The sequence below is a fragment of the Ranitomeya variabilis genome, chromosome 6 (assembly GCF_051348905.1).
Source record: "Ranitomeya variabilis isolate aRanVar5 chromosome 6, aRanVar5.hap1, whole genome shotgun sequence".
Lineage (NCBI taxonomy): Eukaryota > Metazoa > Chordata > Amphibia > Anura > Dendrobatidae > Ranitomeya > Ranitomeya variabilis.
The window spans coordinates 564,874,351-564,900,020 of NC_135237.1; the positions used below are offsets into that span (position 1 = coordinate 564,874,351).

Consider the following 25,670-nt stretch of genomic DNA (forward strand, 5'->3'; position numbering starts at 1 on the left):
ACATAGGGAGCAGTATTATAGTAATTATATTCTTGTACATAGGGGGCAGTATTATAGTAGTTATATTCTTGTACATAGGAGCAGTATTATAGTAGTTATATTCTTGTACATAGGGGCAGTATTATAGTAGTTATATTCTTGTACATAGGAGCAGTATTATAGTAGTTATATTCTTGCACATAGGGGCAGTATTATAGTGGTTATATTCTTGTACATAGGGGCAGTATTATAGTAGTTATATTCTTATATATAGAGGGCAGTATTATAGTAGTTATATTCTTATGTATAGGGGGCAGTATTATAGTAGTTATATATTTGTATATAGGAGCAGTATTATAGTAGTTACATTCTTATATATAGGGGGCAGTATTATATTAGTTATATTCTTATATATAGGGGCAGTATTATAGGAGTTATAGTCTTGTTCATGGGGCAGTATTATAGTAGTTATTTTCTTGTACATAGGAGCAGTATTATAGTAGTTATATTCTTGTACATAGGAGCAGTATTATAGTAGTTATATTCTTGTACATAGGGGCAGTATTATAGTAGTTATATTCTTGTACATAGGAGCAGTATTATAGTAGTTATATTCTTGTACATAGGGAGCAGTATTATAGTAGTTATATTCTTGTACATAGGGGCAGTATTATAGTAGTTATATTCTTGTACATAGGAGCAGTATTATAGTAGTTATATTCTTGTACATAGGGGCAGTATTATAGTAGTTATATTCTTGTACATAGGGGGCAGTATTATAGTAGTTATATCCTTATAAATAACATTACAACTCTTTAAAAACATTCTGTACTTTTATTCATCTTTTTATTATTATGTCACATTTATTAGGAGCTGTCGGAGTTTTGCTTTTGTGGTAAAACCTGCTGCTCCTGAAGAATCTGTATCCATCCGCTGCTTTGTCATCATTGCACCGCGTCACTTGGGAGCCATGTTCCTGAAGTTGGTTTACAGTAGAAAGTTTGAATCTCATTCCCATATAGGAACAAAAAAAGAAGTGCAGTAGTCAGTAAAATGTCTCATGCATCATATGAAGGATCCGTCACTTTTTATAAAGTGGCAATAAATATTTCCAGTTTCTCCAGATTGCTCCTGTCTGAGCCAAGCCACCACCATCTCCACCACCAGACCACATCACTGCCTTCCGATGGGTCTGTCTCGCTCAGAATGCTCTTGACGTTCTCTCTTAGAGACATTTCTTACGGAGAACTAAAATCCAGTATTATTTCCAGAAAACCACGTTCCACAGTTGCAGCCAACAGGGGTACACAAAGAAGGCGATGAAAGGGAAGAGGAGTGATCCGTAGAGGTAGTGGTCCAGCATGCCCCCCGCGATGGCCTGGAGGAAGAGCTGCCAGCATTCCAGGAGAGTCACTGGGTACTCAATCAGCTCCCGGTACAGGAAGATGCTGCCCAGAAGAGTGGTGGCTGGCGTGACCAGGACCAGCAGCCCCGCGAAAAGGAGCCTGGAAACAGGACAGACATTAATGCAAAACAGGGGAAAAAAAGCTGTCAGTCTGAAGAGGCTCAGAACTCTCCTACACCAGACATCTCCAGAGCTGCAATCAAAATTCTGCCGTTTTTTTTTTTTTAAGCTTACTGCAGATTTCAGTACAGCAGCTACAATAATGTGGCTAAAAAAAAAAAAAAAGTATACAGGAAGCAAAAAGTAAGGATGTGCAGGCTCAGACTATACCAGGAGAACAGCAGAGGTATGAATGCAGCTCTGGGTGCAATTAGGACAAGACAAGTTATTTGGAGATTTATTATTTGCAGGAAGCACTTACTTGGGTCCGACGGGCTGGACGATGGCGGCCACTGGCACAATGGTGACGGCCAGGATGAACCCCAGGGAGAAGTTAATGACAGCGATACAGCCCAGCTGGACGGCCAGATACAGGAGGGAGATCAGCTTCAGCATCATCCAGCCCCGGTCCGAGCCGGCCCCCGTCAGGACCCTGCGGGACAGAGACAGGTGCGGCTCTATTAGGGAGTTCTACAGGGTGGGCCATGTATATGGATACACCTAAATAAAATGGGAATGGTTGGTGATATCAGCTTCCTGTTTGTGGCACATTAGTATATGGGAGGGAAAAACTTTTCAAGATGGGTGTTGACCATGGCGGCCATTTTTGATCCAACTTTATTTTTTCTAAAACCAAGCACACCATTGTTTTTCTTGTGAAATTCTCAGTAAGTTTCATATGTCACATGACTGTCTTCCCATTGGAAAAAAATGTTGGATCCAAAATGGCCGCCATGGTCACCACCCATCTTGAATAGTTTCCCCCTCTCATATACTACTGTGCCACAAACAGGAAGTTGATATCACTAACCGTTCCCATCTTATTTAGGTGGATCCATATAAATGGCCCAGCCTGTAGATTTGTCGCTCACCATGTGAAGATAAAACCGTCTGCAGCGTTTCCTACGCACTAAACTCTTCCCACAACATCAATGTTCACTCCAGAGAAATACCGTTTTCATTTTCCCTTCCCCACAGCCGTACTGGGGGCTGCTTTACTGTGAGACGAAAATGGACTGAAAATGGGAAAATCGGTAACAACTAAAAATGGCAATTATCACATTGTTGTTGTTTTTTTTCCGTAGCGTTTGAGATTTTTATAGATCAGACTTTCCCGATGCGGCGATAATGAATATTAATCACCTTATTATTTTAATTTCTTTAATTTTTAACCCCTTCACCCCCAAGGGTGGTTTGCACGTTAATGACCGGGCCAATTTTTACAATTCTGACCACTGTCCCTTTATGAGGTTATAACTCTGGAACGCTTCAACGGATCTTGGAGATTCTGACATTGTTTTCTCGTGACATATTGTACTTCATGATAGTGGTAAAATTTCTTTGATATTACCTGCGTTTATTTGCAAAAAAAATGGAAATTTGGCGAAAATTTTGAAAATTTTGCAATTTTCCAACTTTGAATTTTTATGCCCTTAAATCACAGTGATATGTCACACAAAATACTTAATAAGTAACATTTCCCACATGTCTACTTTACATCAGCACAATTTTGGAACCAAAATTTTTTTTTGTTAGGGAGTTATAAGGGTTAAAAGTTGACCAGCAATTTCTCATTTTTACAACACCATTTTTTTTTAGGGACCACATCACATTTGAAGTCATTTTGAGGGGTCTATATGATAGAAAATACCCAAGTGTGACACCATTCTAAAAACTGCACCCCTCAAGGTGCTCAAAACCACATTCAAGAAGTTTATTAACCCTTCTGGTGCTTCACAGGAATTTTTGGAATGTTTAAATAAAAATGAACATTTAACTTTTTTTCACACAAAATTTACTTCAGCTCCAATTTGTTTTATTTTCCCAAGGGTAACAGGAGAAAATGGACCCCAAAAGTTGTTGTACAATTTGTCCTGAGTACGCTGATACCCCATATGTGGGGGTAAACCACTGTTTGGGCGCATGGGAGAGCTCGGAAGGAAAGGAGCGCCGTTTGACTTTTCAATGCAAAATTGACAGGAATTGAGATGGGACGTCATGTTGCGTTTGGAGAGCCCCTGATGTGCCTAAACATTGAAACCCCCCACAAGTGACACCATTTTGGAAAGTAGACCCCCTAAGGAACTTATCTAGAGGTGTGGTGAGCACTTTGACCCACCAAGTGCTTCACAGAAGTTTATAATGCAGAACCGTAAAAATAAAAAATCATATTTTTTCACAAAAATTATCTTTTCACCCCCAATTTTATATTTTCCCAAGGGTAAGAGAAGAAATTGGACCCCAAAAGTTGTTGTACAATTTGTCCTGAGTACGCTGATACCCCATATGTCGGGGTAAACCACTGTTTGGGCGCATGGGAGAGCTCGGAAGGGAAGTAGCACCGTTTGACTTTTCAATGCAAAATTGACAGGAATTGAGATGGGACGCCATGTTGCGTTTGGAGAGCCACTGATGTGCCTAAACATTGAAACCCCCCACAAGTGACACCATTTTGGAAAGTAGACCCCCTAAGGAACTTATCTAGATGTGTTTTGAGCGCTTTGACCCACCAAGGGCTTCACAGAAGTTAATAATGCAGAGCCGTAAAAATAAAACAAATTTTTTTTCCCACAAAAATTATTTTTCAGCCCCCAGTTTTGTATTTTCCCAAGGGTAACAGGAGAAATTGGACCCCAAAAGTTGTTGTCCAATTTGTCCTGAGTGCGCTGATACCCCATATGTGGAGGGGAACCACCGTTTGGATGCATGGGAGGGCTCGGAAGGGAAGGAGCGCCATTTGGAATGCAGACTTAGATGGAATGGTCTGCAGGCGTCACATTGCGTTTGCAGAGCCCCTAATGTACCTAAACAGTAGAAGCCCCGCACAAGTGACCCCATTTTGGAAACTAGACCCTCCAAGGAACTTATCTAGATGTGTTGTAAGAACTTTGAACCCCCAAGTGTTTCACTACAGTTTATAACGCAGAGCCGTGAAAATAAAAAATCTTTTTTTTCCCACAAAAATTATTTTTTAGCCCCCAGTTTTGTATTTTCCCAGGGGTAACAGGAGAAATTGGACTCCAAAGGTTGTTGTCCTATTTGTCCTGAGTACGCTGATACCCCATATGTTGGGGTAAACCCCTGTTTGGGCACACGGGAGAGCTCGGAAGGGAAGGAGCACTGTTTTACTTTTTCAACGCAGAATTGGCTGGAATTGAGATCGGACGCCATGTCGCGTTTGGAGAGCCCCTGATGTGCCGAAACAGTGGAAACCCCCAATTATAACTGAAACCCTAATCCCAACAGTAACCCTAACCACACCTCTAACCCTGACACACCCCTAACCCTAATCCCAACCCTATTCCCAACCGTAAATGTAATCTAAACCCTAACCCTAAAGTTACTTTAGCCCCAACCCTAACCCTAACTTTAGCCCCAACCCTAACTGTAGCCTTAACCCTAGCTCCAACCCTAGCCCTAATGGGAAAATGGAAATAAATACATTTTTTTTATTTTTCCCTAACTAAGGGGGTGATGAAAGGGGGTTTGATTTACTTTTATAGCGAGTTTTTTAGCGGATTTTTATGATTGGCAGCCGTCACACACTGAAAGACGCGTTTTATTGCAAAAAATATTTTTTGCGTTACCACATTTTGAGAACTATAAATTTTCCATATTTTGGTCCACAGAGTCATGTGAGGTCTTGTTTTTTGCGGGACGAGTTGACGTTTTTATTGGTAACATTTTTGGGCACGTCACATTTTTTGATCGCTTTTTATTCCGATTTTTGTGAGGCAGAATGACCAAAAACCAGCTATTCATGAATTTCTTTTGGGGGAGGCGTTTATACCGTTCCGCGTTTGGTAAAATTGATAAAGCAGTTTTATTCGTCGGGTCAGTACGATTACAGCGATACCTCATTTATATTATTTTTTTATGTTTTGGCGCTTTTATACGATAAAAACTATTTTATGGAAAAAATAATTATTTTTGCATCGCTTTATTCTCAGGACTATAACTTTTTTATTTTTTTGCTGATCATGCTGTATGGCGGCTCGTTATTTGCGGGACAAGATGACGCTTTCAGCGGTACCATGGTTATTTATATCAGTCTTTTTGATCGCGTGTTATTCCACTTTTTGTTCGGCGGTATGATAATAAAGCGTTGTTTTTTGCCTCTTCTTTTTTTTTTTCTTACGGTGTTTACTGAAGGGGTTAACTAGTGGGCCAGTTTTATAGGTCGGGTCGTTACGGACGCGGCGATACTAAATATGTGTACTTTTATTGTTTGTTTTTTTTTTTATTTAGATAAAGAAATGTATTTATGGGAATAGCATTAAGCTACTTACGGGTAGCGGCATTTTTCGGAGGCCCATGACAGCACCACGAGAGAGGGGATCCGCCCCTTTAGGAACAGGAAACCCACAGATACAAAAGGGCGGCACCTCTCCCACGCATCAGTTGGATTACAGAGCCTGAGAGGACTAACCGCAGTTAATGACAAGCAAACACAAAATTGCATACAATTAAACACAATGAGTTTAATAAAGTAACACACGTGAGAAGATAACATTCCTTCTTTAAATTATTTAGTTATTTATAACCCCAAGATGTGCAACCCCATGTGAAAAGGGAGGGAACTAAGGGTGCTGTCATGGGCCTCCGAAAAATGCCGCTACCCGTAAGTAGCTTAATGCTTTATTCGGACTCCCATGACAGCACCACGAGAGATTTACAGAGATGTAAGCCATTTTTAGGGAGGGACCACAGCCTGCAGCACCCTTAACCCGAAGGTGAGATCTGAGGAGAACCCCAAGTCCAATCTATAGTGTTTGAAAAAGGTGGAAGGGGATGACCATGTGGCCGCCTTACATATCTGGTCGACCGACACTCCAGACCTCTCTGCCCAGGATGACGCCATGGCTCGGGTGGAATGTGCCCTCAGATTCTGCGGAGCCGGACCCCCACCTGTCGTGTAAGCAAGAGAGATAGCCTCCCTAATCCATTTAGCTAGTATGTATTTAGATGCTCTAGCCCCTTTCCTTGGACCTTGGAAGGACAGGAATAGCGCATTGTCCTTCTTCCAATCATTAGTGACCGAGATATATTGAAGAAGGCATCTCCTGACATCTAAGGTATGGAGCTCCCTTTCTTTAGGGTTAGAAGGATTAGGGATAAACGAAGGTAAAACTATCTCCTGCGATCTGTGAAACTGGGATACTACTTTTGGTAAGTAGGCTGGGTCCGGTCTAAGGATAACTCTATCCTGGAGAAATTCTGTATACGGGGGAAGTCTAGAGAGTGCCTGGATGTCTCCTATCCTGCGAGCTGATGTTATAGCTACTAGGAAAGCTGTTTTGAGAGACAACATCCTGACTGAGGCTTCATGCAACGGCTCAAAAGGGGGCTTTGTCAAAGAAGAAAGGACAAGATTTAAATCCCATGGAACCATTTTGTTTCTATATAACGGTCTAATTCTCCCGACCGCCTTAATAAATCTTGACACCCAGTAGTTGCCCGCAATATTACATGAGAACAGGGCCCCAAGTGCTGAAACTTGTACTCTTAATGTGCTTGTGGAGAGTTTTAACTCTAACCCTCTTTGCAAAAATTCCAATATTTGACGTATTGGTACACCGTCATTAATATTAAATTCTGAGGAAGCTAAGAACTTTCTCCAGGTTCTGGAGTAGATTCTTGTTGTTATTGGCTTTCTACTTCTTAAAAGGGTATCGACTAATTTAGGAGAGAAGCCTTTATTTTCTAACAATGACCGCTCAAACTCCAAGCCGTCAAATGAAGTCCCTTCACTTGTGGATGGAGTATCGGCCCCTGGGAGAGCAAATTTGGGATGTCTGGAAGTACCCATGGATCGCCCACTGACATCGTCCTGAGCCATGAAAACCAGGTTCTCCTGGGCCAAAAGGGAGCAATCAGAATGAGTCTCGCACGGTCTTCTCTGACCTTCCTCACCACTAGAGGTAGTAGGTTCAGTGGCGGGAAGGCATAGGCCAGAGAAAAATCCCATTTTATGAGGAATGCATCCACTGCCAGTGGATTCTCCCTGGGATTTAGGGAACAAAAGTTTTTTACTTTTTTGTTTTCTCTTGTGGCAAATAGGTCCACTACCGGTTGACCCCACAAGCGTACAATCTGTTTGAAGATGTCTCCGTTTAGAGACCATTCTCCTTGCTTTAGAACATTGCGGCTGAGAAAGTCCGCTTTTATGTTGTCTTTTCCTGTGATGTGCAGAGCAGTCAAAGATTGTAAATTCTCTTCTGCCATCCGGAGGAGACGATCTGTGATCTGCATCAGAGCCTCGGAGCGTGTCCCTCCTTGATGATTTATATAGGAGACTGCCACCCGGTTGTCTGAGAGGATCCTGACGTGGTGGCCCTGCAGATACATGAGGAGGTTTTTAACTGACAATTCGATTGCTAGTAATTCTCTCTGATTGGAAGAGGATGTTGAGTATGGTTCCCATTGGCCTTGCACTACGATGTCATTCATGTGAGCCCCCCAACCTGAGGAGCTGGCATCCGTAGTCACAACCCTGGACACGTCTATCATCCAGGGAACACCAGCTGACAAATTATCCCTATCCAGCCACCAACTTAGGGATTTGAGAGTCGCTGGTTCTAGCGTTATTTTTTCCTCTAATACACCCCTCAAGATCCTATCCTTAACCAAAATCTCTTTCTGGAGGGATCTAGTGTGAAAGTGTGCCCACCTTACCGCTGGTATGCACGATGTGAGGGACCCCAACAGGGACATAGCTTGCCGCAGGGTCATAGAGGGTGTATTTACTGCTTTTTGTACCTGATGCTGAATCTGAGATAGTTTATTTTCCGGAAGATAACACTGCTGTGTAGTTGAATCTAGTAATAAGCCCAGAAACTTCTGAATTTTTTGAGGCTGTAATCGAGATTTTTCAAAATTAATTATCCAGCCCAGGCGTTCCAGCGTAACCCTAGTTAGTTCTAGTTGGGACAAACAGTGTTCTACCGAGTTACCTATTATGAGGAAATCGTCAAGGTATGGGACGATAAGGACATTAGCTTCTCGCAAGTGAGCCATCACCTCTGCCACTATTTTTGTGAATACTCTAGGGGCTGATGTTATACCGAAAGGAAGAGCTCTGTACTGAAAGTGATAAACAACTCCTCCCATTAATACTGCTACCCTCAAGAACTGCTGGAAATTCACATGAATAGGTACGTGGTAATAGGCATCCTTTAAGTCGACTACCACCATGAAGCAGTTTTTGAACAGTATCTTTATTGTTGAGCTAATGGACTCCATTTTAAAGGTATGCTTAACCAAAAAACTATTAAGATGTCTGAGATTTATAATGGTTCTATACGTTTTATCAGGTTTCTGAATAAGAAACAAGGGAGAATAGAATCCTTTCCCTCTATCAGTCTCTGGAACCTGTGTAAGAACATTTTTAGAACAGAGAGACCAAACCTCTTCTTCTAGAGCAGATTGTTCTAGGGGATTAGAACGTAAGGGTGTTAACATAAATTTATCCCGTGGGGTATGGCAGAACTCAAGAGTAAGACCTCGAGAAATAGTATCTTGCACCCAGACACTATTCGTGATCTCTGACCATTCTGAACCAAAATGCAAAAGTCTGCCCCCCACCGGGGCTTCTAGTCATTTGTCCTCCTTCTTCCTTTCTTTTGAGGAACGACGGAACATATATCCCGTACCTCGTCTACGTCTGTCGTCCCACCTAGACCGATCCCTTGAAGGTGAAAAGGTACGCTTCCCTCCGCGACCGAACCTTCTTTTATTAAAGGGACGGCGGTAGGATCCCAGCAGGTTGGGGAACTTCTTTTTGTCATCTCCCGCTTTTTCTAGGAGTTCATCTAAGGTGGGCCCGAATAGATACTCCCCTTTGCATGGAATGATGCAGAGTTTTGATTTTGACTGTATATCGCCTGGCCAACATTTCAGCCAAAGAGCCCTTCTGGCCGCATTCGAGAGACCTGCTGCCCTAGCAGCCATTTTGACAGAGTCAATAGATGCATCTGATAAGAAAGCAGCTGCTTCTTGGATCAGTGGTAAGGCAGTCAGGATAGAATCCCTTGATGCACCTTCTTTTAACTGAGTCTCTAATTGTTCCAACCAGACCATCATTGATCTGGCTGTACAGGTTGAAGCCACCGCAGGCCTTAAAGAACTGGCCGCCATCTCCCAGGTACTTTTTAGAAAGGTATCCGCTTTTCTATCAAGGGGGTCCTTAAGGGTCCCCATGTCCTCAAAGGGGAGAGAGGCCCGTTTGGCCACTTTGGCTATTGCCGCATCCAACTTAGGGGCTTTTTCTCAGTTGGTGACTGCAGGATCATCAAACGGATATTCTGCGCTGGGGGTAAGGAACCCTTTCTCTCAGGTTTTTTCCACTCTTTACTGATAAGAGCCTGGATTTTTTCGTTGAGCGGGAAGACTCTACGTTTTTTCTGCTCCAACCCACTGAACATGATTTCCTCCTTGGAAAGTTTGGGTCTCGGTTCCGTTATGCCCATCGTTCCTCTGACCGCCTTGACCAGCTTATCCACTCGTTCGAGGGGTAGACAGAAGCGGGCGGTGTCCTCATCCGAGGAAGAGGATGACGCAGCCGAACCGGAGAAAACTTCCTCCTTATCCTCTTCTACTGAAGAATCGGAGAGTAACGGAGCTTTGGATTTAGAGCTTCCTCCTTGAGAAAAACCCCTTAAGGATTGTCTGACCTCCATTCTGATCATCTCCTTTAAGCTGGTGGTCATAGTAAGGGATTCCTCCGCCACCTGAGGGGGGTAAGTAAAGCAATCTAATCCCTGTAGATATAATGCTCTCCCCCTCTCCCCTTTCCTGAGACCTCACCGTCTGCTGTATACAGGGGCCACATAACTTTTTAGGGCACGAATCAGGTAGGGGAACCCCGCAGATTCCACATTCCCTGTGTTTCGCCTTCCCGGCACATTTCTTCCCCTATAATGGAACATATGAGGGGAATCATGTCACTGAGTGAACTTTCACGAAGATCACTTACCAGCGCTGCCCAAAGAAAAAGTACCGGAATCCGAGGGGGATTTCTCCTGGCTGACGTTCCAGACCCCTGTCTGGAGGTGCTTTTGTGGCCAGATTCACTACTCCTTTTGTCGCGATCCTTCTCTTTAGGCTTCTGGGCTTCCAGAAGCTGCACGTGCTCGTCCTCCATCTTTACCAGATATGAGGCCAGAAGCAAGGGATCACGATCCGGAGTTCTTTTTATAATCTCTCCCCCGGTCAGCAGCTGTGCCTAGCGCTCCCCTGATTACCTCTTCCGGCCTCCCTCTGGTGCAGGTGGTAAACCCCCCGGGGCTCAGAATGCCGGCGACGCTGTACCGGTGGGCGCCGCCATCTTGGTATTCACTGCGCATGCGCAGGACCCCAGAACCCGGAAGTGACTGCCGACTCCTCCCCCGGCGTCACCCGGCCTCCCAGCGCTTCCCATCAGCGCACAGAGCGGCGAGGACGCCGGACAGAGCCGCAGCACCTCCGGATGGCGCCAAGCATCGCCGCATACCTGAGACCCCAGCTACCCCAGAAGGAGGGGACCCAGGGGACATACTTACGCGGCGCTGGTCTAGAGACAGGACACCACCGGTGACCGCTCTCTGCTGGAATGTCGCCCATATGCAGCCCTGCCAGGACCATTGCGACATCTACCAGGGACTCCGCACCGGCCGAGGTAGGAGACCCCCTCGCTACCTGAGTCGGCCGGCCGGCCTGGGATCCTTTTGTAAAATCTGTAGGATCCCGTCCCGTTAGGAACAGGAAACCAACTGATGCGTGGGAGAGGTGCCGCCCTTTTGTATCTGTGGGTTTCCTGTTCCTAAAGGGGCGGATCCCCTCTCTCATGGTGCTGTCATGGGAGTCCGAATAAAATATATATATTTTTTTTCATTATTTTGGAATATTTTTTTTTATTTTTTTTTTTACACATTTGGAAATTTTTTTTTTTACTTTTTTACTTTGCCCCAGGGGGGGACAATACAGATCGGTGATCTGCCAGTTTGCATAGCACTCTGACAGATCATCGATCTGAGAGAAGTGCAGGCTGCTTCACAGTGCCTGCTTTGAGCAGGCTTCTGTGAAGCCACCTCCCTCCCTGCAGGACCCGGATCCGCGGCCATCTTGGATCCGGGTCTGGAGCAGGCAGGGAGGGAGGTAAGACCCTCGCAGCAATGCGATCACATCGCGTTGCTGCGGGGGGCTCAGGGAAGCCCGCAGGGAGCCCCCTCCCTGCGCGATGCTTCCCTGCACCGCCGGCACATCGCGATCATGTTTGATCGTGGTGTGCCGGGGGTTAATGTGCCGGGAGCGGTCCGTGACCGCTCCTGGCACATAGTGCCGGATGTCAGCTGCGATATGCAGCTGACACCCGGCCGCGATCGGCCACGCTCCCCCCGTGAGCGCCGCCGATCGCGCTGGACGTACTATCCCATCGGTGGTCATACGGGCCCACCCCACCTCGACGGGATAGTACGTCCGATGTCAGAAAGGGGTTAACTGGGAAAATTGGGAGTGATTTCAAATGTCAGAGGTTCCCAAGAGCCATAACTCCCCCCTACCCAGAAATGAAGTTCTACCATTGATGCTCGGGACTCAGGGACTCACTTGTGTAGTAAAATCGTCCTGAGAATATGATATTGAACCACTTGTGACTGAACTGCTGCGAGCGCAGAGTCAGTGACAAGCGGTGACATCACGGAGGCTGCGGTCCCAGCCGGGCTGAACTGCCGTGACCTCGGTGAAATCCCCGCTAGCACCGTGAGAAAAACTCTCACGGTGCTAGCAGGGAGGTCACGTCAGTTCAGCCTGGCTGGGACCGCAGCCTCCGTGATGTCACCGCTTGTCACTGACGCTGCGCTCGCAGCAGTTCAGCCACCCGTGGTGCTCAGCCTGGATGGTCGCATCTTGGCACCGTCCAGGTTGAAAACTGTTTTTCCCCCAGGCATGGATTATGGCGTGAGACAGAACGACGGACAGGTATGATATATCGTTGTTTCATTATTTTTGGTTCATTACAGGAGATCGAGGGCTTCGGAGGAATTAGGCGAGGTCGTAAGTATGGTTTGAGATTATTAAAGGAGTCTGTGTCATTTTTTCAATTAAAGGACTTTATTCTTGGTGTCTGTGTTTTCATAAAATGTGACTATGGGGTTAGTTATGGGGGAGTCTTATATTCCTCTCCATTACTAAGCCGTGGGCTTGATGTCTCCAGACAATACAAAGGTAACATCAACCCCACAAATATGAACCCCACTTGCCACCGCTACAGGGCAAGTGGGAAGAGCCGGGCAAAATGCCAGAATTGGCGCAACTAGTCGATGCACCTTTTCTGGGCAGCTGCGGGCTGCTATTTTTAGGTTGGAGGGCCAATATCCATGGCCCCTTACCAGCCTGAGAATACCAGCCCCCAGCTGTGAGCTTTAGCAAGGTTGGTTGTCAAAAATGAGGGGGACCCCACACGTTATTATGTTTTTAAATTAAATAATTAAAAAATACGGCATGGGGACCCCTCTATTCTTGATAACCAGCCTTGCTGAAGCAGACAGCTGAGGGCTGCAGTCTCCAGTTGTGAGTTTTGCCTGACTGGTTAACAAAAATACAGGGGAATACATGAAAAGGTTTTTTGTTTTTTTTTAAATTATTTATTTACAGCGCAGGATTGGCTAATGAATATTGTAATCAGCTGCTCCTGCTCTCACTGTTATTAGCGGCAGCACGTGTTGGATGATGGGAGCAGTAGTCCTATCAGCTGACACCATTGACCGAAGGCAAAATGTATACCTCCGATCACAGCTGAGCGCTCACGCTGACTTCTGCCTGCATGGGAACCGCGGCTGTCTGACAGGCTGGGATGATTTCACCGCCGAACAGAAGCGGCGTTTGTCTAGCTGCCATGCACATGACAGCACAGCAAACACTGGATGTTCGGGCCCTCCATTCAAGTGAATGGGGTCCGTGTACTGTTCTAGTACCCGAACTTTTTGTAACTGTTCGGCCAAACCCAAACATCCACGTGTCCGCCCATCTCTAAAAAGTATATATATTTTATGTTTTTTATCGCTATTTATTCTATCTTTTTGGGCAGTATATCGAACATTTTGTTTTTTTGAAGATCTCTATGTGGGATGAATAATTCTTTAAAGGCGTATTCCCATCTCCAAGATCCTATCATTATATGTAGTAGGTGTCATAATAATATTAGCAAATACCTCTAATTAGAAATGTAGTATAGTTCTTCTTATAAGCTATGCCACTTACCCCATGTGCCAGGCTTTATAGTAGCGTAGGTATCCATGGTTACGACCACTCATATAGTGAGTTAGCTCTTAGTGGTCGTAACCACGGATACTAGGATACTACAATGCCTGCACATGGGGAAAGTGACATAGTAAATCAGAAAAACTATACTACCTTTATAATTGGAGGTATTTGCTAATATTATTACACCTACTACATATTGAAATAGGATCTTGGAGATGTGAAAATTTCTTTAAGTCCGGACCTTACCGGATGCGTCAAACCAAATACTGTACGCAATACCCGAGCCTGCTCTGTACATTGGGACCCGGACGTACCACCAAAGGGTTAAAAAGCCCTAGAACATAATTGTCGAGCACCCAAACATCGAACAATTTATCTGACGGATTTCAGCTTGAGATGCTGCGAACTTCTTGGGACTTCTCTACCAGTACCGACCATCCCTCCGACATGTGCGGATCCGGCGTCGTACCTGTGCGTGTTGTGGGGCAGCGCCAGTCCTGCCACGTATATAGCAATGGCGATCAGCACCACCGCCTCGGACTCCGACACCGGGAAGTGGTCGGTGGCCATCTCCTGGCTCAGCACCGGGATGTAGTACAGGCTGAGCCCCGTGGCGTGGCAGATCACGATGGGGGTTGCCAGCTGCAGGATGCCGGGTCTGCCCGCCTACAACACAAGCGACACAGACCATCAGTCCGGGCTGGGGATCTGCGGCCCCCCTGGATCATCACAGGGATGGGGGGAATATATACGAACCGCGTCACCGTCTCCAGCTCCGTCCTCGCTCGTCGTCTCTGTCCGGCTCAGCTTAATCCACAGATCCAGAGCGTGAGGACAAAGTCAAGGATCATTGCACAGATAAATTCTTACACTCCAGTCACAACCAAAGCTGCATCCACAGTTCTGAGGATTCCCTGTAAGCTCTGGATGTGACTGGAGGATGATAACTCAAGATCCATTGGAGAGAAGTCAATTTGGATAAAACTGCAAAATGTTGGGGGTCTGGTTTGCTAAATGGCGACTCCCCAGGTATAAAACAGATCATAATTTTTTTTAAATTACTTTTTAATTGGGAAAATGAGGGTTAAAGCAAATGTTTTATTTTCTATATTCTTTAAAAATATTTTTCTATTAATTTTCACTTTAATTCCCTTAGGGGACTTGAACCTGAGAACATATATACCATATACTGCAGAATACAGGGAACACTAATGGTCTCACATGCAGCCCAGACACCGGTAGGTGACAATACGGCGACGATGTGAGTATTCCTTTGGCCCCCGGCTGCCATTACAGCCCATCAGTACCCTGTTTTAATGGAGGTGAATGTGTATCAGCAAAGGAACCATATAAATGTCACTGTCAGTGATTGATCTAAATGCGTAAACAGCAGCGATCGGAGCTGCCTCCATTTGCAGCTGTTAAAGGTCGGTGCTGGATATTTTTCCTTTTTGTCCATCGTTTCCTTTTTCGCTTTGATTTTTTTTTTTTTCATTTTCTTCCCATTTTTACCACTAGGGGGCGCCATCTACATACAAACGAGTACAATTCCCAATGAAGTCAATGCTGTATACAGGTGTACACCACCTCCCTCTAGTGGTGGCTAATTATCACTGCACTGCTCTGCTGATGGATAAGAACGACATATCAGGAAAGATTCAGTGAGTGCAGCCATCGGCCCGATAATGTCCGAGCTCAGCGTCAGAGCACTACGGGGGGGGGGGGGGGCAGGAAATAAACCAACCATTACCGTGCAGTTTAGGATATTCGGAGGATGAGAATGAGGATGATGAAGCCGATGGCCGGCATGTAAATCCCGATAGACACGAATCTGTTGAGGGAAGGAAGAAGGTAGAAGAAGTAGGACTGGTGCAGCCGCTCCGACAGGTTGTTCAGTTTGCGGAACATCCCTTCAATAGTCCTGGGAACAAAAAGAAAGGAAACAGCTCAGGTCCGGGGTTGGTTGGCTCCTCCTAGTGGACACTTGATGGAGTGCACTGTCACCGCAGCGGTACTGGAAGAGTGACATTACCGACCCCCATGTGCAGTACTAGAAGAGACGTTACTGACCCCCAAGTGCAGTACTAGAAGAGTGACGTTACTGACCTCCATGTGCAGTACTAGAAGAGAGACGTTACTGACCCCCATGTGCAGTACTAGAAGAGACGTTACTGACCCCCATGTGCAGTACTAGAAGAGACGTTACTGACCCCCATGTGCAGTACTAGAAGAGTGACGTTACCGACCCCCCCATGTGCAGTACTAGAAGAGAGACGTTACTGACCCCCATGTGCAGTACTAGAAGAGAGACGTTACCGACCCCCATGTGCAGTACTAGAAGAAAGAAGTTACCGACCCCCATGTGCAGTACTAGAAGAGAGACGTTACTGACCCCCATGTGCAGTACTAGAAGAAAGAAGTTACCGACCCCCATGTGCAGTACTAGAAGAGAGACGTTACTGACCCCCCATGTGCAGTACTAGAAGAGAGACGTTACCGACCCCCATGTGCAGTACTAGAAGAGAGACGTTACTGACCCCCATGTGCAGTACTAGAAGAAAGACGTTACCGACCCCCATGTGCAGTACTAGAAGAGAGACGTTACTGACCCCCATGTGCAGTACTAGAAGAGAGACGTTACCGACCCCCATGTGCATTACTAGAAGAGTGACGTTACTGACCCCCATGTGCAGTACTAGAAGAGAGACGTTACTGACCTCCATGTGCAGTACTAGAAGAGACGTTACTGACCCCCATGTGCAGTACTAGAAGAGTGACGTTACTGACCCCCATGTGCAGTACTAGAAGAGACGTTACTGACCCCCATGTGCAGTACTAGAAGAGAGACGTTACCGACCCCCATGTGCAGTACTAGAAGAGACGTTACTGACCCCCATGTGCAGTACTAGAAGAGAGACGTTACCGACCCCCATGTGCAGTACTAGAAGAGAGACGTTACTGACCTCCATGTGCAGTACTAGAAGAGAGACGTTACTGACCCCCATGCGCAGTACTAGAAGAGTGACGTTACTGACCCCCATGTGCAGTACTAGAAGAGAGACGTTACTGACCCCTATGCGCAGTACTAGAAGAGTGACGTTACTGACCCCCATGTGCAGTACTAGAAGAGACGTTACTGACCCCCATGTGCAGTACTAGAAGAGAGACGTTACCGACCCCCATGTGCAGTACTAGAAGAGTGACGTTACTGACCTCCATGTGCAGTACTAGAAGAGAGACGTTACCGACCCCCATGTGCAGTACTAGAAGAGAGACGTTACTGACCTCCATGTGCAGTACTAGAAGAGAGACGTTACTGACCCCCATGCGCAGTACTAGAAGAGTGACGTTACTGACCCCCCATGTGCAGTACTAGAAGAGAGACGTTACTGACCTCCATGTGCAGTACTAGAAGAGAGACGTTACTGACCCCCATGCGCAGTACTAGAAGAGAGACGTTACTGACCCCCATGTGCAGTACTAGAAGAGAGACGTTACTGACCCCCATGTGCAGTACTAGAAGAGAGACGTTACTGACCCCCATGTGCAGTACTAGAAGAGTGACGTTACTGACCCCCATGTGCAGTACTAGAAGAGAGACGTTACTGACCCCTATGCGCAGTACTAGAAGAGTGACGTTACTGACCCCCATGTGCAGTACTAGAAGAGAGACGTTACTGACCCCCATGCGCAGTACTAGAAGAGTGACGTTACTGACCCCCATGTGCAGTACTAGAAGAGAGACGTTACTGACCCCCCATGTGCAGTACTAGAAGAGAGACGTTACTGACCCCCCATGTGCAGTACTAGAAGAGAGACGTTACTGACCCCCATGCGCAGTACTAGAAGAGTGACGTTACTGACCCCCATGTGCAGTACTAGAAGAGAGACGTTACTGACCCCCATGTGCAGTACTAGAAGAGAGACGTTACTGACCCCCCATGTGCAGTACTAGAAGAGAGACGTTACTGACCCCATGTGCGGTACCAGGACCTCACATGACCAGATTCTCCTTCACTTACTCTCCGATGGTCACCATCTCGTATTTGTACTGGCGGAAGCTGTTGATGCCGCGCAGGGTGATGGCTTCTATGTGGTAGCGGAGGAAGAGGCCGTGGTCTCCCTGAGGTCGGCCGGAGCCTTGCTTCAGGACCATGAGCAGCATTGTGTGCAGGTTGTGCAGGTATCCAGGGATGGTGTCATAGTCACTGCGCTGCAGCTGGTCAACGAGAGGGAAGCGGTGTCAACAGGAGGGAAAGTAGAAAGCGCCGCACTCCACCCAGACACTGGAGTAGAGCTACATCTGACAATTTACAGCTGACGGGGGCAGCAGGGGTCTCACTGTGCCTCACCTTGCCCTGAATGGTGCACAGCAGCTGGTTCTTCTGGCAGAACGCTAGGAACAGGTTGACCATATCCAGGTTGGGCAGCTGCCCGTTCAACCCTTCCACGACCACATCAAAGCTGGTGATGACGTCGCTGCTGATCTCTAGGGACAAGGCCGCCTGGATGGCTCCCGCTCGTCCCATCATCACTGACGACTGTATGTCTGTAAGGTGCAAAGAGCACGCAATACTCAGGACAGCCACTAGATGGCAGCAGAAGAATGCAAGAAGCCCACCCAGCACTAGAGGGGCACTCACACTGCACAGGTCAGAGGGGCGCCCAATACTGCTAATAAGCCAGGTACACGGCAGCGCCTCATACATGTGGACCTGCAGCACTACAAGACCCAGCCAGCCAGATATAAGTGGAAACAATACACAAGGAATGATCGGCTGATTGCTGTGGGTCTGTAATAACTAATATAGGACTGGATCGGGACGCCTTCAACTAGCGGCGGACACCGCGTTGAGGCATACCAGCTGCACACCGCACATGGGCCACGTGTTTAATCTAGCACGCCCTTTCCATTAGATGCCTCTATACATCTTCAATAATAATTGTACTATTCTATTGAACCTACTGGCTCTTGCAGCTATAATATATACTACACAGTTCCTCTTTATGCCTTTGGCATTTACATTTCCTATTATATCTCTGTGGACATATATCCTCATACTGAGTTATCAGCAAGCTACCTACATTAGCTACAGTGTTTCTCCAAACCTGGAACACCAGGCCCATACACTATACTCCTCCCTGGTGACATACCTGGGCTACTACTATTCCCGGACAGGTCCACATAGGACCTACTCCCTAATTAAGAGACATCCTCCATCCTTAATATCTAAAGCAGTCGGTTTACTGAAGAAGGTCTATTGTCTGACCGAAACGTTTAATTTTGGACTGCCATCTGAATAAAAAATATCATCGCAATTTACCAAGTTGAGTGCCAAGCTATTTATCTATCATGGATCGGGACGCCAACCCCTAAAACATCCCCGATCAGCGGTTATCGTGGCGAGGCGGCTCATGTCTGGGTTTATAAGAATATATAAAGCTTAATCAATAAGAAAAAGTTCCGCAATCTTCTAAAGTGAATGGAAACATTCTGGCTAAACAAGAAAACTCCATTCAGGCGAGACACCAGTCACAGCTGAGGGTTCGTTACAATTGGGCAAACTCTCTGATACAAAGAAACAAATTATCAGCACGGAGAAGATATTGAGGGGCAATGGGGGGTGTGGGTCTCTTGTACCGGTCACGTTGACGTCGTGGTAGCCCTCCAGCCAGGCCTCCATGCCGATCAGGTCGTGCTCGTTCACCAGGAAGACGATGTCCTTCGCCCAGTAGATCTGACCTGAGTGCACGGACCAGAGTCACAAGAGTATTGCCATTTACCGTACGTGCCCCTATAGGAGGGTGTAAAGGCTGCCTGACATTATGGACAAGTGTACTATATGTGACCGGTGTCCTCTGAGGACCCCCGGGGCTGCCACGTACCGGCATTATACCGCAGCCCCTCTCCGGTGGTCTCACCTCGGAAGTAGGAGGCCAGCGCCAGCAGCAGCCCCACTGCCTGGTGGTTGTTCTGGCCCTCGCTGCAGGGGACGCTGAGCACTAGGGACTCGGTACTGGCGGCGCGGGGAGCCCGCAGGATGCCGTACACGTTGGTGCCTTTCACCATCTGACAACAGAAGGATAAGATTATTGCAGGCGCCTTCCCAGGACGCAGCCGTATCCCCCCCCCCGTACACACACAAGTATCCCCCCGTACACACACACACACACATACGTATCCCCCTCCCCGTACATACACACACGTATCCCCCCCGTACACACATACGTGTCCCCCTCCCTGTACACACATACGTATCCCCCCGTACACACATACGTGTCCCCCTCCCTGTACACACATACGTATCCCCCTCCCTGTATACACATACGTATCCCCCCGTACACACATACGTGTCCCCCTCCCTGTACACACATACGTGTCCCCCTCCCTGTACACACATACGTGTCCCCCTCCCTGTACACACATACGTATCCCCCTCCCTGTACACACATACGTATCCCCCTCCCCGTACACACATACGTATCCCCCCGTACACACATACGTATCCCCCTCCCCGTACACACATACGTATCCCCCTCCCCGTACACACATACGTATCCCCCTCCCCGTACACACATACGTATCCCCCTCCCCGTACACACATACGTATCCCCCTCCCCGTACACACACACGTATCCCCCTCCCCGTACACACACACGTATCCCCCTCCCCGTACACACACACGTATCCCCCTTACACACATACGAATCCCCCCCTACACGCATACATATCCCCCGTACACACATACGTGTCCCCCCTTACACACAAATATCCCCCATACGTGTCCCCCGTACACACATACGTGTCCCCCCGTACACACATACGTGTCCCCCCGTACACACATACGTGTCCCCCCGTACACACATACGTGTCCCCCCGTACACACATACGTGTCCCCCCGTACACACATACGTGTCCCCCCGTACACACATACGTGTCCCCCCGTACACACATACGTGTCCCCCCGTACACACATACGTGTCCCCCCGTACACACATACGTGTCCCCCCCGTACACACATACGTGTCCCCCCCGTACACACATACGTGTCCCCCCGTACACACATACGTGTCCCCCCGTACACACATACGTGTCCCCCCGTACACACATACGTGTCCCCTCGTACACACATACGTAGCGCTCCGTGGACTCGTCAGGGAACGGCAGTTTCCGGATAAAGCTCTGGGTGTAAACCTCCAGCCCGATCCCGCGCATCGTCCTCTCCAACCAGGCAGCGGGAGACCCCCTGCACAGAAAGCAGACGAGTGTTAGCTGTCATCCTGCTCCAAGCACTGATCGCCTCCTTCGCTGAGGGTTTGTTACAATGTGGCAGTGCAGCTAACAGCCTGGATTGCAGCCCAAGGGGACTGGATATGACTAACAGATGTGACACAGGATTTACATCTATGTAACAAAATGTCAGCAAGAGGAGATACTGAGAATAGTGAGAAGCTTCAGAGCAGAAAATATTACACAGTGTATTATGTGTAAACAGCCGGGGTGGGAGTCTGCTTAGATCTCCCCCCCGGTCCACACTATGATCCCTGACCCCACTCTGATCCTTCTTCCCCACGGTCCACACTCTGATCCCCGAGTCACAGCAGGATGTCGGGTGTGTGCTCTGGCCGCAGCTCTGATGCGGTGACCTGTGTGCTGTCAGCAGAGTGCGGAGGAGGATCTGGTCACTCACCCGGCTGACTTCTTGTGTGCGGCGAATTCTCGGGCGTAGGACAGCGCTTTCTCCCCGTACATGAACTTCTCGTCCACCATGGTGGAGCCCATGGAGTTCTCTGATATGTAGGAGCGCAGCGTTAACGGCTGGAAAGCCAAACCCAGGAACCAGCCGACCCCGATCAGGTAGCTGATGATGCTGGGGGGAAGCACAGAATTATGAGAGACCACTGATATAATGAGGACCCTTCATTGAAGGAGGCCCCCCACAGACCATCATAGAAAGAGCGGAAAAGAACAACACACTGATCGCTCTCTCTCTCACCCCCAGCATGTCACTCTCTCTCTCTCACCCCCAGCAGCATTTCGGTCTCTTCCTCCCGTGCTCCACTCACGCACTCACCAGAGCGGGGAGTTGAGCCGTGTGATGAGACGTGCCAGCGCCTGTCGCCGGTTCGGGTCAGAGAGGATGCCCATGGTGCCAGTCTGCTCCCTGTAATAAAATACAAAACAGAAAGAAGCGGAGAAAGGAGAAGTCCAGAGGAGGACAGTGACTGCACCATTATAACCGAAGTCAGGAGATGCTGGAATTACAGCCGGGGAGGGATATTAGAAGCATAATATACCGGTGCTGAGGCCGGTCATTACAGCACTCAGCGTGCTGGAGTCAGGAGACGCTGGATACTACAGCCGGGGAGTGATAATAGAAGAATAACGCTACGTGCGCATATTGAGCATTTGGCTGATATCAAGCCCTAGGAAATGAAGAGATGTCAGCCAGACACCCTCATTACTAAACCAGTAAGTAATGTGTTAAATAAACACACACACACACACACACACACATACAGTCACCAGCCTATGTAGGAGCATTAACAGAATGAACCTACATAGGCTGTAACCAAACAGCAACTGGCAGAAATCAGCGTGCTTCGCGATACCTGTTAAGGCCGGCCTCACACTAGCGAGTTTTACGGACGTATGAGCGCATAAACTACATCCGTAAAATACGCATTACACACGGCCCAATGATTCCCTATGTCCCAGCTCCTATCAGCCGTATTTTACTGATCCGTATTATACGGTCTTGTACGGCCGTACAAAATCGCAGCATGCTGCGTTTGTCACCGTATTGCGCAAAAAAATCGCCAATGAAAGTCTATGGGGGCGAGAAAAATACGGATTACACACGGACGAGCAGTGTGACCTGCGAGAAATACGCAGCGGTGTTAGAGAGAAAAGCCGGTAATTCAATTGCCGGCTTTTCATTTCTCCTTCCCAAACCCGACAGGATATGAGACATGGTTTACATACAGTAAACCATCTCATATCCCCCCTTTTTTTTTGCATATTCCACACTACTAATGTTAGTAGTGCGTATGTGCAAAATTTGGGCGCTGTAGCTGCTAAAATAAAGGGTTAAATTGCTAAACAAATTGGCGTGGGCTCCCGCGCAATTTTCTCCGCCAGAGTGGTAAAGCCAGTGACTGAGGGCAGATATTAATAGCCTAGAGAGGGTCCATGGTTATTGGCCCCCCCTGGCTACAAACATCTGCCCCCAGCTACCCCAGAAAAGGCACATCTGGAAGATGCGCCTGTTCTGGCACTTGGCCACTCTCTTCCCACTCCCGTGTAGCGGTGGGATATGGGGTAATGAAGGGTTAATGTCACCTTGCTATTGTAAGGTGATATTAAGCCAGGTTAATAATGGAGAGGCGTCAATTATGTCACCTATCCATTATTAATCCAATTGTATGAAATGGTTAATAAAACACACACACATTTTTACAAAGTCCTTTAATGAAATAAACACACAGGGTGTTGTAATATTTTATTAATTAATATTACTACATGGCGTAGCGAGAAAATTCCAAACGCCAGAATTACGTTTTTTTGGTCGCCGCGACATTGCATTAAAAAGCAATAACGGGCAATCAAAAGATCATATCTGCACCGAAATGGTATCACTAAAAACGACAGCTCGGCACGCAAAAAATAAGCCCTCACCTGACCCCAGATCCTGAAAAATGGAGATGCTACGAGTATCGGAAAATTGCGCAATTTTATATTTTTTTTTAGCAAAGCTTGAAATTTTTTTTTCACCACTTAGATAAAAAATAACCTAGACATGTTTAGTGTCTATGACCTCGTAATGACCTGGAGAATCATAATATCAGTTTTAGAATTTAGTGAACCTAGCAAAAAAGCCAAACAAAAAACAAGTCTTGGATTGCACTTTTGTTTTTGCAATTTCACCACACTTGGAATTTTTTTCCCATTTTCAAGTACAAGACATGGTAAAACCATGTACAACTCGTCCTGCAAAAAACAAGCCCTCACATGGCCATGTTGACGGAAAAATAAAAAAAAGCTCCGGGGGTTAAATGTGTTTTGTTTTTTTTACTTTGAACACAGGCGTCAGCTGGTGGGAGTAGTAGTCTCTCATCAGCCGATGCCTGTGACCTGCAGTAAGTTTTTTACTGCGGGTCACAGTCACAGCTACGGGGTCACACTGACATCTGACAGCGTGAACCCCCAGCACTGTGACTGACAGTAACAATCTTACAGCTGGTAAGGTTACCGCCTCGCCGGTCTTTCCCTCGCTGTAACACAGAGGACAGCGTGGGAAACACCATAGGAAGTCTGTAAAAATGCAAGCAGAAACTCAGCAAATCCACAAACATTTTTACACCTGAGTTTTTGCTGCAGATTGGATGGACTCAACACCCAGCGTGCTGAAATATCCGCTGTTTACTGACTCCAGCACACTGGGTGCTATAATGTGCGGCCCCCACACCGGTGTATTAAACTCCTATTGTAGCACCCAGTGTGCTGGAGTCAGGAGACGTTGGATATTTCAGCCGGGAGAGATAACAAAAGTATAATACACCGATGTGATAAAACTGCCGGGGGGACGGAGGGGCGACACAGTATAATATACGGGTGGATATAAGAAGCATCGCAGTGTAATGACACTATACCGTACAGGGGGCTGAAGGGGAGACACTATACCGTACAGGGGGCTGAGGGGGAGACACTATACCGTACAGGGGGCTTAGGGGGAGACACTATAGCGTACAGGGGGCTGAGGGGGAGACACTATAGCGTACAGGGGGCTGAGGGGGAGACACTATACCGTACAGGGGGCTGAGGGGGAGACACTATACCGTACAGGGGGCTGAGGGGGAGACACTATACCGTACAGAGGGGGCTGAGGGGGAGACACTATACCGTACAGGGGGCTGAGGGGGAGACACTATACCGTACAGGGGGAGACACTATACCGTACAGGGGGCTGAGGGGGGAGACACTATACCGTACAGGGGGCTGAGGGGGGAGACACTATACCGTACAGGGGGCTAAGGGGGAGACACTATACCGTACAGGGGGCTGAGGGGGGGAGACACTATACCGTACAGGGGGCTGAGGGGGAGACACTATACCGTACAGGGGGCTGAGGGGGAGACACTATACTGTACAGGGGGCTGAGGGGGAGACACTATACCGTACAGGGGGCTGAGGGGGGCACACTATACCGTACAGGGGGCTGAGGGGGGCACACTATACCGTACAGGGGGCTGAGGGGGAGACATTATACCGTACAGGGGGCTGAGGGGGGCACACTATACCGTACAGGGGGCTAAGGGGGGCACACTATACCGTACAGGGGGCTAAGGGGGGAGACACTATACCGTACAGGGGGCTGAGGGGGGCACACTATACCGTACAGGGGGCTAAGGGGGAGACACTATACCGTACAGGGGGCTGAGGGGGGAGACACTATACCGTACAGGGGGCTGAGGGGGAGACACTATACTGTACAGGGGGCTGAGGGGGAGACACTATACTGTACAGGGGGCTGAGGGGGAGACACTATACCGTACAGGGGGCTGAGGGGGGCACACTATACCGTACAGGGGGCTGAGGGGGGCACACTATACTGTACAGGGGGCTGAGGGGGAGACACTATACCGTACAGGGGGAGACACTATACCGTACAGGGGGCTGAGGGGGGAGACACTATACCGTACAGGGGGCTGAGGGGGGAAACACTATACCGTACAGGGGGCTGAGGGGGGAGACACTATACCGTACAGGGGGCTGAGGGGGGAGACACTATACCGTACAGGGGGCTGAGGGGGGGAGACACTATACCGTACAGGGGGAGACACTATACCGTACAGGGGGCTGAGGGGGAGACACTATACCGTACAG

At 47.7% G+C, this 25,670-nt stretch overlaps 1 protein-coding gene across 1 annotated transcript in view; it reads right to left on the minus strand.

Moving 5' to 3' along the window:
* Positions 1-796: 796 nt before the first annotated feature.
* Positions 797-25,670, minus strand: part of LOC143783087 (GPI-anchor transamidase component GPAA1-like) — a 30,508-nt gene continuing 5,634 nt past the window's right edge. Inside the window, exons 2-13 of the mRNA XM_077271342.1 lie at positions 21,859-21,948; positions 21,475-21,654; positions 20,919-21,030; positions 19,706-19,853; positions 19,425-19,526; positions 18,136-18,332; positions 17,806-18,002; positions 15,551-15,704; positions 14,540-14,611; positions 14,253-14,449; positions 1,806-1,976; positions 797-1,484 (exon numbers count right to left, since the gene is read on the minus strand). Of these exons, the coding sequence (XP_077127457.1) occupies positions 1,241-1,484; positions 1,806-1,976; positions 14,253-14,449; positions 14,540-14,611; positions 15,551-15,704; positions 17,806-18,002; positions 18,136-18,332; positions 19,425-19,526; positions 19,706-19,853; positions 20,919-21,030; positions 21,475-21,654; positions 21,859-21,932 (1,848 nt within the window). The 5' untranslated portion in view covers positions 21,933-21,948 and the 3' untranslated portion in view covers positions 797-1,240. The remainder of the gene's footprint in view (positions 1,485-1,805; positions 1,977-14,252; positions 14,450-14,539; positions 14,612-15,550; positions 15,705-17,805; positions 18,003-18,135; positions 18,333-19,424; positions 19,527-19,705; positions 19,854-20,918; positions 21,031-21,474; positions 21,655-21,858; positions 21,949-25,670) is intronic.